This window comes from Microtus pennsylvanicus, chromosome 14, assembly GCF_037038515.1.
Source record: "Microtus pennsylvanicus isolate mMicPen1 chromosome 14, mMicPen1.hap1, whole genome shotgun sequence".
Taxonomy (NCBI): domain Eukaryota; kingdom Metazoa; phylum Chordata; class Mammalia; order Rodentia; family Cricetidae; genus Microtus; species Microtus pennsylvanicus.
Window position 1 is genome coordinate 19254032 of NC_134592.1, and position 18294 is coordinate 19272325.

The 18294-nt window shown below is 44.4% G+C and overlaps 1 protein-coding gene across 1 annotated transcript in view; it reads left to right on the forward strand.

Moving 5' to 3' along the window:
* Ptpn21 (protein tyrosine phosphatase non-receptor type 21) overlaps positions 1 to 18294 on the forward strand; it is a 55913-nt gene that overhangs the window by 15125 nt on the left and 22494 nt on the right. Inside the window, exons 3-10 of the mRNA XM_075947286.1 lie at positions 4183 to 4352; positions 8982 to 9079; positions 10198 to 10265; positions 11125 to 11195; positions 13611 to 13698; positions 14352 to 14440; positions 17126 to 17213; positions 17849 to 17928. Coding sequence (XP_075803401.1) covers positions 4183 to 4352; positions 8982 to 9079; positions 10198 to 10265; positions 11125 to 11195; positions 13611 to 13698; positions 14352 to 14440; positions 17126 to 17213; positions 17849 to 17928 — 752 coding nt within the window. The remainder of the gene's footprint in view (positions 1 to 4182; positions 4353 to 8981; positions 9080 to 10197; positions 10266 to 11124; positions 11196 to 13610; positions 13699 to 14351; positions 14441 to 17125; positions 17214 to 17848; positions 17929 to 18294) is intronic.

The following is an 18294-nucleotide window of genomic DNA, read 5'->3' on the forward strand; positions in this document are numbered from 1 at the left end:
TAATATACCCAGAGCAAGTTTAAGATCGTTTAATTTTAGTTAAAGGAGATGATATGGTTTTGGGGGGGGGGGTGTAAAGCATTGGTCTTTTGAGTCAAGGTCTCACTGTATAGCCCTAGTTGGGAATTTTCTGTGTAGACCAGGCTGGCCTTGAGCTCAGGAGATCCACCTGCCTTTGCCAGCTGGGATTAAAGGCATGTGCCATAGTGCCTGGCTAAGAGATGATATACTTAATTTAAAAAAATGATTTATTATTTTATGTATATATGTTTTTTGCCTACATTTATGTCTGTGCACCATGTTTGTGCAGTGCTTGCGGAGACCGGAAGAGGGCATCAGATCTCCTGGAACTGGAGTTACAGAAGCTTGTGAGCCTCCCTGTGGGTGCCGGGTCTGAAACCTGGGCCGTGTGAAAGAGCAGCCGGTGCTCTTAACCGGTGATCATCTCTCCTGCCCCAAGAGAGGGTGTATTTTCATGACCCGCCCGCACAGTTTTCAGCCCTATGGCGTGTCTACTCTGGGCTTATTTATCATTATAGAAGGAAAAAGTTTAACTTACGAAGTAGAGGCGGGAGGATTGTGAGTTTGAGGTCAACCTGGGCCACATGGTAAATCTGAGGTTCTCTTGAGTTGCATAGTGAGACCTTTTTTCTAAGACAAAACTGAACGGAAATGAGGACTAGGTGCCTGGAAGTGGTGTGCAGAGTAGGCCAAGCGCAGTCTGTGGCCATCCCCAAGTGCCAGTCCTAGGATGGAAGACAGAATCGGCATGTGTGCTTAAAAAAGTATTATACTCATTCTAAACTGTTATTATTTCCTGAGACTGGGTTTCTCTGTGTGGCCCTGGCTGTCTTAGAACTCACTGTGTAGACCAAGCTGTCTCAAACCTGGAGATCTGCCTGCTTCTGCCTGCCAAGTTCTGGGATTGAAAGTGTGCAACACTACTGCCTTGCTCATCCAAATTCTTGAAATTAGAAGTAAAAAGATTTTTGGAGGAAGGAACCAATAATTAAATTTTTTTTGGTATTTGGCAGAGTGGGCAAAACAAAATCATCCCTCAAATAGGAGTATGACCAAAATATATGAAATATTAAAAAATAAATTTAATCAAAATTTAAAAAAATTAAAGACAAATACATATTTTAATATCCTTTTCACAGCATCATGCATTCATTTGGTTTCCCACCCATCTCCCACGCTGGAGTTCTGAGTTATCTTATGCCAAAGGAAACAGGCCGGACTGATTTCTTCCAGTTCACAGCTAGCGTCTGCCTGCTGGAAACCAAGCCTAGAACCCCGGAATAGAAGCATCAAGCCATTCCTATTCTGCCAGGGTTTTGTCCGGTCTGTAAATTGCAGAAGTTGCTTTCTCAGAAATGTGATCCATGGGCGACAGAAAACAGCAGTGGACCTGAACTTTTCACCTTATTTACTTCATGGAATAAAAAGAAATTGATACCCATGCAACTTTTCAAGCATAGGTGTGCATGTGTGTGTGTGTGCGTGTGTGTGTGTGCGTGTGTGTGTGTGTGCGTGTGTGCGTGTGTGTGTGTGTGTGCGTGCGTGCGTGTGTGTGTGTGTGTGTGTGTGAGGCAGGTGGGACTGGAGCTCACTTTGCAGCCCAGGCGAATGTGATTGTCCTCCCTCATCTTCAGGAGTGCTAGGCTACGGGCGGTGGTGGCGCACGCCTTTAATCCCAGCACTCGGGAGGCAGAGGCAGGCGGATCTCTGTGAGTTCGAGGCCAGCCTGGTCTAGTAGAGCTAGTTCCAGGACAGGAACCCAAAAGCAACGGAGGAGTGCTAGGCTAGAGGCATCACCTGCACAGGTAAACGTAGGCTGTGGAAACTGCCTATATAATGCTGGCGGATATGGTATTCTGTAATGCTGCCCATCTTCAGCGGCGTAAGAATTACCTAGGAACTCAGTAGTTTTCTAGGGCACCAGGAGCTCCACGTAGTTCTGGCAAGGGTGCCTTGTGGGCAGTGCGTGGAGAGTCACTGGCTTGGGGTTTATGCCTATGGTTCTTGGGATACAGATGGATATATGATGATCAAGCTGTTCTTGGGTGACAGGAATAAGAGACTATTCATTCAACCAAACTTAGTGAATTTCTACAGTATTCTATTTGTAGAAATAAAGGAACAGTAAGAACATTCCACTTGTAGTAGAAAGTGATCGACTAATGTTAAGGTATTTTTTCTTTGTAAAAATGATGGGTCGAGAATATCCATGGAAATTAAAAATTCTTAAGTTTTAGATTTATTTTATGCGTTTGAATATTTTGCCTGTATATACGTATGTGTGCTGTGTATCTGCCTGCTGCTCTCAGAAGTCAGAAGAGGGCATGGGATCCCCTGGAACTGGAATTTAGATGGTTGTGAGCGATCTGCGTCCTCTGCAAGAGTAGCCAGTGATGCTGAGCCATCTTTCTGGCCCATTAAAATGCACGCCTTTAATCCCAGCACTCCGAGGCAGAGGCAGGCCAATCTGTGTGAGTTCAAGGCCAGCCTGGTCTGCCGAGTGAGTTCCAGGACAGCCAGGGCTACATAGAGAAACCCTGTCTTGGAAAACCACACACACACACACACACACACAAATTCTTTTTGAGGCTCGGCCTTGCTTTATAGCCTAGGCACAATCCTCCTGCCTCCACTTTCCAGGTCTGAGCTGCCATGTCGAACTTTAATTAATTAATTTCATTTTTTTTAAGGTGGGTTTCGCTGTGTATCCTACCAGGATGGTCTCAAACTCACAGTGCAGCCAAGACTGGCTTAAACTCACTGTGGTCTTCTTGCCCGAGTCTCCTAAATACTGGAAATATAGGCATTCAATGCCATGCCTGGCTTAGAGTTCATTTTTATTTTAATGAGTATTGCAGGCCAAGTAAAATAACCAGATTTATTTTATTTTTAAGTTTTACTGGAGCTGTGAAGTTAAACTACCCAGTACGGTCTGCAGCTCTTTGATTCGAGAGCATAACGGAGCACTGCTAAGAAGCACAGTTCCTCAGAGGCACCAGTTGCCACCTGTAGCCGGGAGCTGCTGCGTCGGACAGGACAGATATGGCACATGTCCATCATTGCACAAGCTTCTATGTGACAGTGTTGCTCTAGGGTCTAGAGTAGCAGAATTGATTTTGAGATCAATATTAGCAGTGATTAGAGGCTTCCATTTCCTCTGTGAAGTGCTTTCATACCCGTTCAGGTTGACCAGGCCAGGGCTGCTACTGACTTACCCTAATAGTCTTATTATACAGCAAGTGCAGTCCGAATGCCAGTTTACTCTGTGTGTGTGCGCTGGGATGCGGTAGGTAGCCTTCTGGGTACTGAGGTCACAGGCACGTGACCCCCGTCTGACTGTGGTCCAGAACTTCAAACCGAGTTAGTAGTCCCCTTAGGTCACTTGACTGTACCATGGTTTTGTTTTTTCCCTGTGGGGTCTGTGTTTGTTTGAGAGGGAATAATAGACCGCTCACAGGGCATGTGGGGGGGCATCTCCTCCCACAGTCTGCTCTTTAATTCAGAGTGCACTCTTCACATTAAACTGGGAATTTAAAACATCTCGGTTGCTTTGAATTTTGATCTAAGGCACTTGGAGGGGCAAGGTAGAGCTGTCATTGCATCTGTTGCTAAATGTCTGACATTTACGTGAAGCAGGTTTATTTATATAGAAGTCAAATCCCAGAAGAGTGAAAAATTGGGTCAGCGCCATGGTCTAGGGTTATCCTGGGTAGAGGGCTACTTAAGGCTTTTTAAGTAGCATAGGGCAGCTGGGATGACCCAGTAGGGAAATTTTCTTGCCACGCAAGCCTGAGGACCTGAGTTTTATTCCCAAGAACCCATTTTAGAGAAAAAGAACCAATTCCTACGACTCCTCCTCTGAACTCCACACATGAGTATGCACACGTGTTAATATATTTTCATAATAGTAACTAGGGTTTTGGTAATGGAAAAATCAGCATTTTTGTTTTTAGTTCAAGAAATGACATACAATTATCTTTTTTTTCCCGCCTCTATTTCCTGAATACTATTCTCTAAATGGAGCTTGGCATTCCCTCTTTTTCTTTTTTTCTTCTGTAAGCCTTGGCTATTGCACTTGGTCCCTGGTCTTTGGTGGTGGAAATCTTTGGAATCTTTTTGTGCACACTGCCTGCTTCAGTGACCTTCCCTCCTTCCTTCCAGGTCACTTACTTCAGCCTCTGGTACTACAACAAGCAGAACCAGCGTCGCTGGGTGGATTTGGAGAAGCCCCTGAAGAAGCAGTTGGATAAACACGCGCTGGAGCCCACTGTCTACTTTGGAGTGGTGTTTTACGTGCCTTCCGTCTCCCAGCTGCAGCAGGAGATTACCAGGTGAGAAGTTCCCTGCCTCCTGGGTTGAGAAAGTAGTCCGGTGAGGTAGGAAGAGTGGAGCTGAGGTCAAAGGCCCTTAGATAAAAGCCCGTGACTGACTTTGCCCTCCAGCCCGCAGCTTTAGTCACCGCATTCCTAGGGAGGTTCTGGAATGTGGTGTGTCAGACTGAATTATGGTTCAACAGGCCCAAAGGCACAGGAAAGGCGGTCGGCTCACCCTGGCGGTCAGCTCACCCTGGTGGTGAACTCCTACAACATCCTCTTTAAGGTCTTCGCTGTTCTGCTTCTGGTTCCTTGTAATAAGGAAGTGGGAGAGGAGAGATTTACAATGTGTAAACTCTGTGTTCTCTCCTCAAGGAACTGGCGGGTTCTTGTAACTGACTCCAGGGCTGTACTCTGTAGAGGGAGCTCATGGGGACAGAGGGGACACAGCGACAGAAGACTTGATCAGAGGATACTAGCAGTAAATACACTTAAAGGGGCAAAAGCAGAGGGAAAGGACAGTGCAGGAAACTCAGTGTCTGGCTTTGTTTCATCCTCCTGGGTTACATGGGTCCTTTCCATGCACAGGTGTATTACACTCAGAGCACGCTCCTTCCTGTCCCATCAGTTCCCTTTGTGCCCCGTACACGGTTTCATTTCTGCTTTCATGTTCGCTCACAATAAATGGCCTTGTTGAGAAATGAGAGAAACAGCATGCAGTTTTTGTCTTTTGGAGATTGACTTCATTCCCCGATATGATTAACTCCAGTTGTACCCATTTTCCTTCAAATATCATAACTTCATTCTTCCTTATGCTTTAAAACATTCCCTTGTGTTCGTGTTCTCTTTATCCTTTCCTTGCTGATGAACACTTAGGTTAGCTCTAGAACTTAGCTCTTATAAATTCTTTTGTAAAGTTTCATGAAGACAAAACAAAATGGTAAGAAAAGTCTTGATTTTTTTTTTTTTAAGCTTTGCGTGAAGCTCTGTGCCTGTGGAGGGTCCTGCCTGGCGTACCCAGGGTCCATGCATACTCCTCCAGCATCTAAGAAATAAAAAAATATAGCCAGGTAGTGATGGCGCACGCCTTTAATCCCAGCACTCAGGAGGCAGAGGCAGGCGGATCTCTGGGTTGGAGCCAGCCTGGTCTACATAGTGAGCAAGTTCCAGGACAGCCAGGACTACCCAGAGAAATCCTGTCTTGAAACATCAAACAAAAAAAGGGGAGGGGGATACAAACTGTGAAAGCTTGAGTTTGCCTGAGATGTCTAAAACTTACCACTGCTTTATCTTTTAAACTCTACTTAATAAGATTACTTTGGAGCCAGGCTGGGCGGTGCCAGTGTCCTAAACATCATGTACCTTTTATCTTTGTGTCCTGTGTCTTTCTCATATCCATCTGACTCTGTGAAGCTCTGGGATGCCCCAGGATGGGGTGCACATTGTTTACCCTGTGCTATCTTTGGATTTGTGGTTGGTGTCACAGACTCCTATTACGGTTATTTGTGTACGTGTCTTATCTTCTTTCTGCATCTTAAGTCCCTGTTTTCTCTGGCTTTACCTTCCATTTGCGAGCTATAATGCCCCGCAGATGTAAGAATTGCTGCTGCCTCATGCTCCTGGAATGCTGTTTGAATGTGCCAGGTAATTATCTGAAGACTAGGAAACCAGGGTCAGGAAGTAGGTCTAGGCATGAATAAACTGTGAACAGGTCTGAAATATAAATATTGAAGAGAGAAGTATAAGCCAGGAGGAAAAATGTGAACTGGCCACTTAACTCACTTAATTTAAACCTTTACTGAAGCTATTCTGTGATCAGAGAGTAGTCAGGTCGTCATTTGAATGTGACCTGGAGGAGTTGCTCACTCACAGCCTGGTGGAACTGGCAGAGTATCCTGAGATAACAAACATTTCATTTAAAGCTCAGGATTCCTCGGGGCGGAGCTTGACCAAAGAAGGAAACATTGGGCTTCTTGGTAGACTTCAGAAGGAATTTTCTAGTTGGGGTGTGTGGCTTGTGGAAAGCGGGAAGAATAGGAAGCCTCAGATAATACCTGGAGATGAAAGAAAAGGTTTATCCTGCTTAAGAGTGGGAGGAGTGAGGAGAATACAAGCAAAGAGGTCAAGACCATGATGGGGACACCCACTGAAACAGTTTACCTCAGTTAATGGGAGCCCACCAACTCTGGCCTGACAGCGAGGGAACCAGCATAGGGCCAAACTAGGCCCCCTGAATGTGGGGGACAGTTGTATGGCTGGGGCAGACTGGGGGGCCACTGGCGTGAGAACAAGATTTATCCCTACTGCTTGTTCTGGCTTCTTAGAGCTCATTCTTTTTGGATGGATTCCTTGCTCAGCCTAGATACAGTGTGAAGGGCCTTGGTCCTGCCTCAAAGCAATGTGCCTTACCCTCTCTGAGGAGTAGATGGAGGGGGAAGGGAAGTGGAGGGAGTGGGAGGAGGGGAGGAAGTGGGGACTGGATTTGGCATCTAAAATGAGAAAAGATAGGGTTTTTTCCCCTAAAGATTTAACCAAAAAAAAAAAAATTCAAAAGTATTTTAAGAAAAAAGGCAGAGATGCTGGGCAGTGGTGGCACATACTTTTAATCCCAAATCCCAGCACTCGGGAGGCAGAGACAGGCGGATCTCTGTGAAATCAAGGGCAGCCTGGTCTATAGAGTGAGTTCCAGGACAGGCTCCAAAAACCAAAAAAAAAAAAAAAAAAGAACAAAATTCTGAACCATGTCTTCAGAACGTGAGGCCTTGTCAGAAAAACGTGGCCACAGGCAGCAGAAAAGTGTCGCTCATATGATGGGAACTTACAGGGATTTCTGTTTGCAGAAGATAGGAAATTTTGAGAATAATGAAGAATAATGACTGGCTAGATTGAAGCTTTACACACTCACGAACTGGCAGTGTGTGACCCCACTGGTTACGACACCAGGCCATTTTTTGTTACTTACAATGATAGTATTACAGCCTGCATAGATTTTAATGGGAAGAGGCTTCTCTTGCTCGCCAGTCTGGAATGTGCTTGCTTGTCAGTGTGACACTCTCCCGGTATGTCATCTACCGGGGAATTTTCACATGAGAGTTTACAAAAAGGATATTGAACTAGCAGTGAACAGTTTACAGTGTATATGGAAGAATAGGCTCTTGTAGTGAAACCCATCCAAAGCTAAGGCAAGAAAAGGCTGTATTGGAAGCTCAATTTGGCCTATGAATGTTGTATTCCAAGGCTTTTATGTACAGAGATAGAAAAGTCTAGAATAATGATAGGGGGGTATGTGGAGCATGCTACTAGATATACCTCCTTCAATGCAAGCTCTTGGCATTTGAAAGCCGTAAGGAAAGCTGCAGCTTCCCCCTCTGACCCTGAGTTCCTAGCATTCTATTCGCTGACTTTGGAAACCTGTGATATCTGCTAGGTGGTAGAAGGGAAAGGCTGGGTCTGAATTCTTTTTATTTGAATGGATGGTGTGTCGGTCAGGCCATTTGGTACCAAAGAACAGAGGCTTAAAGCCTAGCTATACGGGTAACATAAGACTGTATATGAATTCTGGAGAATTCAGATATGGGCTATGCTTGGACTGCTCAAAGCACCAAACTTAGAGAGACTCAGGTTGAGATGGCATCGTAAACGGCACTGGCAGAGACACTGGACCAAATCTAACCCTCTCCAATGTCTAGAACGTTGTAGAGCAATGGCAGACCTATGAGCAAAAGGAAGCATTACATTTTCGCTCTGGAGCTTTATGAGGAGGGGGTGGGAACGCTGATGAAACACTGTGACTGATTGGAAGCGCTCTGATCGCCCCCGCTGCTGCCCGAGGGCTGGCACATGCCAGTGTTGTCAGCAGCTTTCTGCAGGCCGCTGGGGGATGCTTGGCCCGGGAAGGGATGGTTATATCTTCATTTTATTGGAAATAGCTGTGAGTCTAAGCTGTGACTTACCCAAAGCCACGAGAGTCCTCAACTGGAGAGCTGGAACTTAAACCTAGGTGCACTTGGCACTAAGGGGACAGACAAAAGTGGCCTATGTTATGGAATGCTAAGAAAGACTTTTAGAAGTTACTCTTTACACTTTAAAAAGCTTAATATCAAGAATCATTTTCCTTAAGTTTTGTGTTCAACGGCTAGTGAAGTTTTTAACTAAATACCTAAAGTCTCATATTGCCAAGTTACAAAGAGAGGTTTAAAGGTAAAGATTGATCGTTGAGTGTGCGCCTTCCTTACTTTAAATAAAGAACAGATAGCTATAAAGAATTAAACAGGACTGTTTTACAGGGTTCACGACAGGTGTGAGTTGTCCTATAGATGACTTTAACCTTGCTTTTTTCTGAAGGGTGTGGGGCTTGTGGAGATCAAGCTAGTCTCACACGTCCTAAGCAAATGTTTACCCCAGAGATACATCCCTGGACCCTGGTTTTAGCTTTGAAATAATTAAAGCAAGTGTAAAAAACAAGTCATCTCATTAAACAGAATAAATGATGTGCTTATTGTCAGTGGCGTTCTTTTCGTTTTTGAAACACCTAGGGTTACAGTTTTACTTGACAGTTTATGTTCCTCTGCTAACCTGTGGTAAAGTGCACTGTGTCCTGGTCCAGTTATAGTGAAAATAATTTCATACACTCATCCTCTCACGTAGGTATCAGTATTACCTGCAGCTGAAGAAAGATATTCTGGAAGGAAACCTTCCGTGTACGTTAGAACAAGCCATTCAGCTAGCTGGCTTAGCTGTTCAAGGTGAGCAATGCATGTGAAGGCGTAAATCTGTCAGAGTAAGATGTGTGTTAACAACTGTAGAGAGCTCTGAGAGTAACTGATCTCCTGTACGAACTGTTTAGATTTATGTATCAGTGGAATAGTATGCCATTAGGTGGGGCTTTAATGTAGGAAGACAATTTGCATTACTTCAATGAAATGTGAGACTTGTAGACATTCTGGAAAATTATTACATGTCAAGTGTATGTTTGTATAGAAAAATCAAAGAATTTAACATGCTAAGTTTTAATTTCACTCCAAGACTTGTTTTGATCCTAATATTGGGAGGAACGATCTTTCTATCAATGAGTTTCATGAAACTACATTCGTTTATGTTTCAAGTACATCCCATTTCTTTTTTCTCAAATAATATATTTCAGATTGGAGCATCATTACTCATAATAGAAGTAGTTTTGTGTTTTGTAAATATTTTTTTATTAATTCAACATTGTACATGCCTAGTGTATATATCTATGTGTATATCTGTGCACTAGAGAAATTTCTGCTGGTGCATTATTTCAGTTGGTAAATGCCATTTAACCATGGAGCTGGAATTTAATAAAAAAAAAAAGTAAGCTGGGCTGGGTGGCAGAGAGCTGAAGGCCAGTCTCTTGTACATAGAGAGTTCCAGACCAGTCAAGGCTACACAGTGGGACCATGTGTTAAAACAAAACACAAAAGAAAGAACACATAAAATTCTTCCAGATGCTAGCAGGCATGGACACCTGTCATCTTGAGATGAACAAACATCTGATACCGTGGTGGGCCATTCCTTATATACTGCCTAAACCTGAGCATTCGCGGGGCTCCATTCCCTGTCCCCACTTGGTTTCCTCCTGACACTTCCCTGCATCGAAGCACTTGTCACATGCAGGGCGGCCTTGTCTCACTTCATAGACATTTTCCCAAGCCAAGATGCCCGAATCTACCTAATGACTTTTAAAAGATAGTCTGAAAACTTGCCCTGTTATCTGTTGCACAGATTTGGCTTCTGAAGCACAAGTGTGTCATTCACATTTACTTATCCATTTTTGTTGTGCAAATGTGTTGTTGTAAAAGTTAAATGTAATCAACATGTGTATGTTTATCATTCCACATAGCTGATTTTGGTGACTTTGATCAGTATGAATCCCAAGACTTTCTTCAGAAATTCGCCTTGCTCCCTGTGGTAAGACTTCTTTTGACATTGGGCTTTTTAATACATGGCCTATTTCTATTATACTCTTAGCATGAATGTCCACATGGTAGATGTTTTAAACAGGACTGACATTACAAAGTCAGTTCCTTTTGTCCACGGCTCACGTTCCAGTCTTTCCCTGTTGCAGTCTTCTGGGTCTTTGTAAATTCATAAGAACAGAAGTGGGTAGTTAGGCCGGGCAATGGTGGCACTTGCTTTCAGTCCCAGCACTCGAGATGCAGAGGTGGGTGGATCTCTGTGAGTTCAAGGCCAGCCTGGTCTACAGAATGGGTTCCAGGGCAGCCAGAGGCCAGGGCTACATAGTAAGCCCCTGTGTCAAAAAACCAAAAACAAACCAAACCCAAAAACAAAAACAAAAAAAAGGTGTTCTTAGCTGTGCCTAAGGATATCCTTCCTTTAATTGTGTGTCTAAGGAGAGGGATTTGTTTTCAGTTTTGGAGAATCATAAAGTTAATGTTGGAATGAACCTGACTTTCCATCAGTATTGAAAACCCTGCCTTGTACTTTCTGAAGCTACTGTTGAAGAAATTGATGTGAACAGCTCACTGAAACAGCCGAGGAGGGTGGAATGTTCTTCAGAGTGAGCGGGTCAGCTCTGATAAATGTTACCAACCTTAAACCTTAGCTGAAACTTCCCCTGGGAGGAACTGGGAAGGCAGGGCAGATCTTTTGACTTCTGAGCAGAAGCCACGTAATTCATTAGAAGCATCGTGACTGTACAGACTGCAAAGACCCCCCAATGTTTGTACTGTTCAGAGGCTTACCTGAAGTGAAAGATGGGGTTCAGTCTTTAAGAATGCATGTGCTTACTGCTGTGTGTTTCCTGCAGGGGTGGCTTCAGGATGAAAAAGTGTTGGAAGAAGCAACCCAAAAAGTGGCCTTGCTGCATCAGAAATACAGGTAACACCAGGAAAAAGAGCACAGTTGATGGCTGCTGGAGTCTGAAACATACTTTGTGTGTTAAACTTTCCTGCGGCTTGTTTGCTGTTAGAGTGCCATTCACTGTGTGCCAAGTGCTGTTCTGAGTACCTGCATCCCCATCATTTCCATTATTATCCATTTACCAATGAGGAAACAGGGGTGGGAGAATGGGGGGAGATCCTGAAAGCAGCCAGTCCTTAGGGTACCAGTTCATCGCCCCATATATTAAAAGTGTGATAAATTAGTGTATGATTATGGAAGTTTGTCTTATACAATTCAGCCCTCCAGGTGCTCTTTTTTGCCTGCCTGCCTGCCTGCCTGCCTGCCTTCCTTCCTTCCTTCCTTCCTTCCTTCCTTCCTTCCTCCCTCCCTTCTTCCTTCCCTCCCTCCCTTCGTTCCTGTAAATGGTGCTAGAGTTTGAATCAGGGCCTTACATGGTAGGCAGACACTTTACCACTGCCCTACATCCTCTGGCTTTTAGATTTTTGAGAAACAGGTTAGCCTCAAACTTGCTGTCTTGCTGCCTCTGCCTCCCAAGTGCTAGGAATACAGACTTGCATCATCATGACCATTATTCCCCTGTATACTTTTCGAAGCAGCATTTCTGTCCTCAGGTCTGTTGCCCTGACTATCCTTGCATGTATTTGTCTCTGCTGGTGACGCTCTGTTGGCTGTAAAAATCTCCTAAGATGCTGGCTCTTATTCTAAGCCAATACACAGCATTCCAAATACTTTATATAAAGTTATATTCCAATAGCTCCAGTAGATCAGGCTGGCCTCGAACTCACAGAGATCCGCCTGCCTCTGCCTCCCAAGTGCTGGGATTAAAGGTGTGCGCCACCACCACCTGGCTCCAGTATTCGTTAAGGAAAATATTTTTTAAGGAGAATATTACCTCCGTTTTAGAGATGAAGGAAACTAAACTCAGAATGACTCAGGTCTCTGGTGTCTGGTAGAAGTGATTGAAAGTAGATGTGTCTGGTTGTAACCTGCGGTCTTCGCCTGTAGTCTCTCTCTGACCCTGCTGGTTGCGAAAGAGTGACGTTCTGAAGGTATCGTTCTCTCATCTCTTCCTGCATTCCTTTCCATATGCTCATGGGTATTTTCCTGCTCTCCTTAAGTTGCTAATCCCACCCTTTACCTCTATGTCTACGTGAACCATTTCTTCCCCTAGTGCACTTGATCCCTCAGGAACGTGTTATCCTGCTTTTTATCGTTTTATTTGTACTTTTATTTAAATAATAAGACTTAGGAACTCATACATACTTTCTATCCTTATGAGGTAGATTGCTGGATGGTTTGGCTTAAAGATAAACAGAACAATTCTCTCCCTTCCAAGAATGTGTTCCTAGCAGTCTTAACGCTAGGCAGTGTGAGGAGTGGTGGGTGTAGTGGAGGTGTGCAGAGAGTGTTAGGACTGCGTGGGGCAGAGGGCCGGCACTGGGAGACGGGAGGAATGGTCAGACGCCAGCCCTGAGGACACTGGTGATTACCAGGCCCATGTGTGGATGCTAGGGATATGCTAAGAGGCATCTACGTGCACAAAGGTTCAGAAATGCGAGGAATACAATATAGTCAAAGAAATGCAGAGTCTGGGATGGCTGCAGTGTGAGGCACCTTGGCACATGGGATGGGGCAGCAGTGAGGCGGGGGAGGGGAGGCCATGGATTTAAGTGCACTTCCTTCCTCACGTCTTTCTGCTGCTCCAGTCATCTGAGCTGAAGGGGATTTGCATCTGGCCTCTTCCTGCCCTTATTTCTTACATTTGTCATTTTGTCTTTGGATACATTTTATTTTATTTTATTTAGATGTACGAGTTGTTTTGCCTGCACGTATGTACATGTATCACGTGTTGGCCTGTGGAGGTCAGAAGGGGGCATCGGATCTGAAACTGGAGTTAAGGCTGATTGTGAATCTAACCCAGGTTTTCTGGAAGAGCAGCCGGTGCTCTTAACCGCAGCTCCATTCCTCTAGCCCCATCATTTGGCTTTTAAACCAGCATTCTAAGTGTTTCCTGATATGTTAGGATAAGTAAGCAACTGCTTGCTATTTTAGGTAAAAACTCCTGGATTTGCCTTGAAGATATCTTGGGAGTGGCTTCATCCCTTGCTTCTCCTCTTGCTTTCCTAAAGCATTAGCTTATGTGTGTGTGTGTGTGTGTGTGTGTGTGTGTGTGTGTACACACACACACACTTGCCCTCTGCATTTAGCACAGTGCTTCATGGGTAGCCAGTTTTTGATAAGTATTAGAGGATCAGTATACCCAGTCACAGATGCTTATAGCTTGAAATGTTTATAATGCCCTGTTCCAAATTGATGTATAGCTTTTAAGAAAAGCATTGTTTAAAATTTGTAGATTTGGGATTACTCTCACTACCATCTTTTGGGTTGCAGGGGGCTAACAGCTCCCGAGGCTGAGATGCTATATATGCAGGAAGTAGAGAGAATGGACGGCTATGGAGAGGAGAGCTACCCTGCCAAGGTAAGCTGGGCATGGCTTTGCCTGTTCGTACTGCCAGCTGCTCTGGTGGCTGAGATAGGGGAGTCATTTGAAAATAGACTAGGAAACGGAGTGAGGTCCTGTTTAAACAAACAAAAAACCAGGGTGGGTGGGTAGGAGGGCAACAGGGGGAACAGATGGGTATGACACTTAGCTATTTGAGAAAATAGCATGACTGGGGTCTTTTTTGGCAAGAAATCTGTAGTAAAACACAATCCTATATTCTAATTTGTGCTTTGGTAGGCTCCAGAAATAGAGTACTTAAGAGTCTAATCTTGGCTTAGAGGGTTAAGGCACTTGCCACCAAAACCGATGACCTGAGGTTGGTTCTGGGATTCTCACGGTAGACGGAGGAAACCAACTCCCACAGGTTGACCTCTGACCTCTCTGTGTGCGCTGTGGCACGTGTGCACCCATACACAAAGTGAACAAGTAAACGTAATAATAAAGGCATTTTTAAAAAAACCAAATTCCTCCTGTCTCCATCCTTACTGGGTAATGAGTTTGTACCATTCTGACCTTTTCTTTCAGACTGGCTGTCCTGCAGGTCTGTGACAAACAAGTTCAATGAGGTGGATACCTTTGTCCGTACGGGCCCGTTTCCCAAGTGTTTCTTCCCTTTTTCCTCCTTTTAGGATAGCCAAGGAAGCGACATATCCATCGGGGCTTGTCTTGACGGCATCTTTGTGAAACATAAGAACGGAAGGCCTCCTGTGGTGTTCAGGTATTTCTCTGTTTTGTTTTAAATATTTAAAGGTAGTTATTGCTGGCAAGTCTCCCCTAAGTTCTCATTAGAAAATGGAGATATTCTTTTCCTAGAGTTAAATGTTACCCAAGTACAGTGGTTCATTGATTCATTATTGTCTTCAAAACCAATGTGCAGAAAAGGAGCTCATAGTGATGGCCTGGTAGTGAATGCTTACAATCGTGTGACCCTGCTGCCACAGAGAAGCCATTCCTGCTTTGGATGGGGAGGTTTTTTGTTGTTTTGTTGTTTGTGTGTTTGTTTTTCGTGTGAGTTCTGGTTTCTGGGGCTGTTTATTCGCTATGGAAAATCTGGGCTTTCTTTTGACTGTAGTGTGTAACAAAATCGCTACCATGCCAGCACCTCAGCTTTCGCAGAGTTGATTCCCCCAGTTATAAAGAGTAGCTGCTCATTGGTGCAGCCCTCGGGGTGTATGTAGTAGTAAGGATGTGTTGAGATGGCGTGCAGTTTCTGAGAAGTCAATTTCCAGATGGCTTCAAATCACTTCGTAGAAGTCTGTGTTCCAATCATATCTTTTTGGACATGTAATATTTTATTAATTCTTTGAGTTTTCATATATCCATCCAATGTTTTTGGATTATATTCACCCCTCCATATTTTCCCCTAACTCCTCTCATATATATTCCCCGTCTTTGTGTCCATATACACAATGTATCTGAAACCCGTGGAGTCCATGTGCTCATGGCTATGGGGCCATACAGTGGAGCGTGGTCAGCCCACAAGATGCCATCCTCCCCACGAAGCCTTCCACTGTCCGTAGCTCCTCGGCGAAGGGTGGGGCTGGGTTTGCTCTTGTGCAGCTAAGCACAGCTGCCGTGAATTCACAAATGTCAGCAGCCCTCTCATGTCTAGAAGACAGCGTTTTGCTCCATTCCTCCCTGAACTTTGGCTTTTATAATCTGTCTTTCCTGATGCTCCCTGAGCCTTGGTGGGAGGGGAGGTGATGTTCCATTTGTGGCTGAGCACCCCACAAACACTTGCTCTCTGTATTTGACCTGTTTGAGTTTCTGTGTTAACTACCCACCAGCCACTGTCCCCAGCACCAAGAAACTTCTCTAAGGATTCTGAGAGTGGCACTAATCAATGGGGATAGAGAGACCAGTTTGATACTCTCTGACCCTTTAGCAAAATGGTTGGTTTTCCCTTCTGACCAGTGAGCTCCCCAACCCTGGGTTCTTGTCAGATCACAGTACAACATATGGGGTTCTCTCCTCTTTGCCCATGTGGGTCTAGCCTTCAGTTCAACCAGAAAACGGTTGGTTACTCTAGAACACTTGCAACATTCTTGCGCCTGTAGGCATATCTTGCCATGCCAGTCATTGTAGCTTCAGCATTCACAGCTGGGTAAGATTGCTGATGGTGCCCCTCCCCTAGCCCCCTGCAGAGCATCTTCAGGTACTAGGAAAGCTAGCCAGCAGGGAGGAAGCTTCCAGGTCAGGACCAATGTGATCGCCTCTATTTATTCTGTAAACATACTAAGTTATGTTATATTGTTTGCCTTTATAATTCTTTAAAATCTGTAATCTTAGAAAATCCGTGTTAGGATGTTGTAAAAACATTTGCACTTTTACTCTCTTTTCAATTGGTTGAAATAAAAACAGGTTTATATTGTTTTCATCCAGTAGTGAGGCATATCTATCACTTTTGTCTCTTGATTCCTTTGTGTCCAACATTCATTGAGTGCAATTTATCAGAAACCGGATGCTTATGTCATCATCATCTTCACAATAACTCAGGGTAGCAGATATCACTGCCAGTTTTCATATGAGATAATGAAGGCTTAGAAAAGCCAAGTGATTTGTCCAAAGTCACCCACTGACAGGCATAGCTAGACTAGAACTCAGCTTTTGTATGTAAGGCACGGCTCCCAGGCACATTGCTCGCCTGCTCTCCCTTCCTACTTCCTTCCTTCTTGACATCCTCTCCTCTCCCTCCCTCCCTCCTTCCCTCCCTTCCTTCTTTCTGTCCTCCCTCCTTACTCCCTTCCCCTCCCTCCTTCCCTCCCCCCTCCTCTTTAAAATGTTTGGTCAATACACAGTGAGGCCTGAGCAGCAAGCTGACATGAGGGTGTTTGATTGTTAAGCTTATCGAGCAAATTAGGTGTATCACTTAGTTTTCTGTTGCTGAAATAAGATACTATAACCAAAAGCAACTTAAGGATGTTTAGTTTGGTTTACAGTTCCAAAGGGTTAGAGTCCACAGTGGCAGAGGAGGCTTGGTGGAAGGTGGCCAGGCAGGAAGCTGAGATCACAAAGTCACACACAAGTGGAACAAGTCTATAAACTTTCAAAGCTCCCCCGCCACTTCCTTCCTCCAGAAAGGCTCCATCTCCCGAAAGTTTCATAACCTCCTAAACAGCACCAGCAAGCGGGGAGCAGGTGCTCCAGTGCACGAGCCTATGGGGATATTTCTCACTCAAAGCACCACATGAGGTTTGTCTCCCAAGCCCTCATCCTTCATTTCCCACACATGCCTTTACTTTTAGCAACTAGCTGTTGTCGTTTCAGTTAGAAAATGTGTGCTAGCTGAAAAACTACTTTATTTCTAAGATGAGTTACTGGTGTTAATTCACGTACCAAACTTAACGAAAAATGATGTGTTTCCCGTCCCAGCGTGCGCTCACCGTTCTCCGTTGTTCTCTAGGTGGCACGACATTGCTAACATGTCCCACAACAAGTCCTTCTTTGCATTGGAGCTGGCAAGTAAAGAGGAGACCATCCAGTTTCAAACCGTGAGTGAACACAGAGAATTTTCACGGCATCAGCGCCTCTGCGCTCCCGTTTGTGTGCTGGGGTGGGGGTGTGGCACCAACTTAGAGTTCTATAAACATAAGCTGTTACGCTTTATATTTTACAAAATGGCACTTGGCAAAAAGTGGCTGCACATTAAATATTGTTGAGTAAATGAGTCTTTGTATTCATATTATTGGATCCAAGTGACTTTTGAATTAAGTATAAAGAGACAAAGTAGGGGAAAGCGAGCCCGGCTGCCATTGCTGGGGAGCAGCTGTGCAGTGCTGCTGAACTAGAATTTGCAATATGAAGACACGAGGCAAGCGTTGAGTTTGAAAAGTCCTAGTGTTTCTCGGAAATAAAAGTTGATATTATATAAAAATAGGACATTTTCTAACCAAGTGTGTTTTAAGATTCCAAATCATTAGAAACTGTTTGAACAGATTACTTTGCTTTCATAATTAAATTCTTACCGCATTCATAGTTAGATGCAGGGTTGGGAAATGAAAGTCATGGTGGGTGGGAGATGGCGTAGCCGCGATGCGTACCAGTTAGGTCTGCTCTCGGGCAGTTCTGCGTTAGAAGTGTTTCCTTTGTGTGCCTCTCTACCACTCTGCGCATGTTCCTTTGCCAGGAAGACATGGAAACAGCCAAGTACGTGTGGAGACTGTGTGTGGCACGGCACAGATTTTACAGACTAAACCAGTGTGACCTGTGAGTATCTCCTGCTCTGGGAATTGTGGGAAATCACTTGGAAATGGCATTTATTTATTTATTTTGTATGTGTGTCAGGGGGCCACGTGTAGAAGTCAGCAGACAACTTGAGGAGTCCGTTTTCTCCACCATGTGGGTTCTAGGGATTGAATTTAGCTCTTTGAGCTTGGCAGCAAGCGCCTTCCACCTGCTGAGCCGTTTTGTTGGTCCTGATTTCCAAGTTTTAATCTCAAACTTCTTTGCATTGTCCAGAATGGCAAATTTTATCAAATGATATCTTTTTCTGATACCGCAGTCCTTTTGCTTTTATGAAATTACATTCCATTTTAGCATTGGGACATCTTATAGCTATAAAATGCCTCTAAG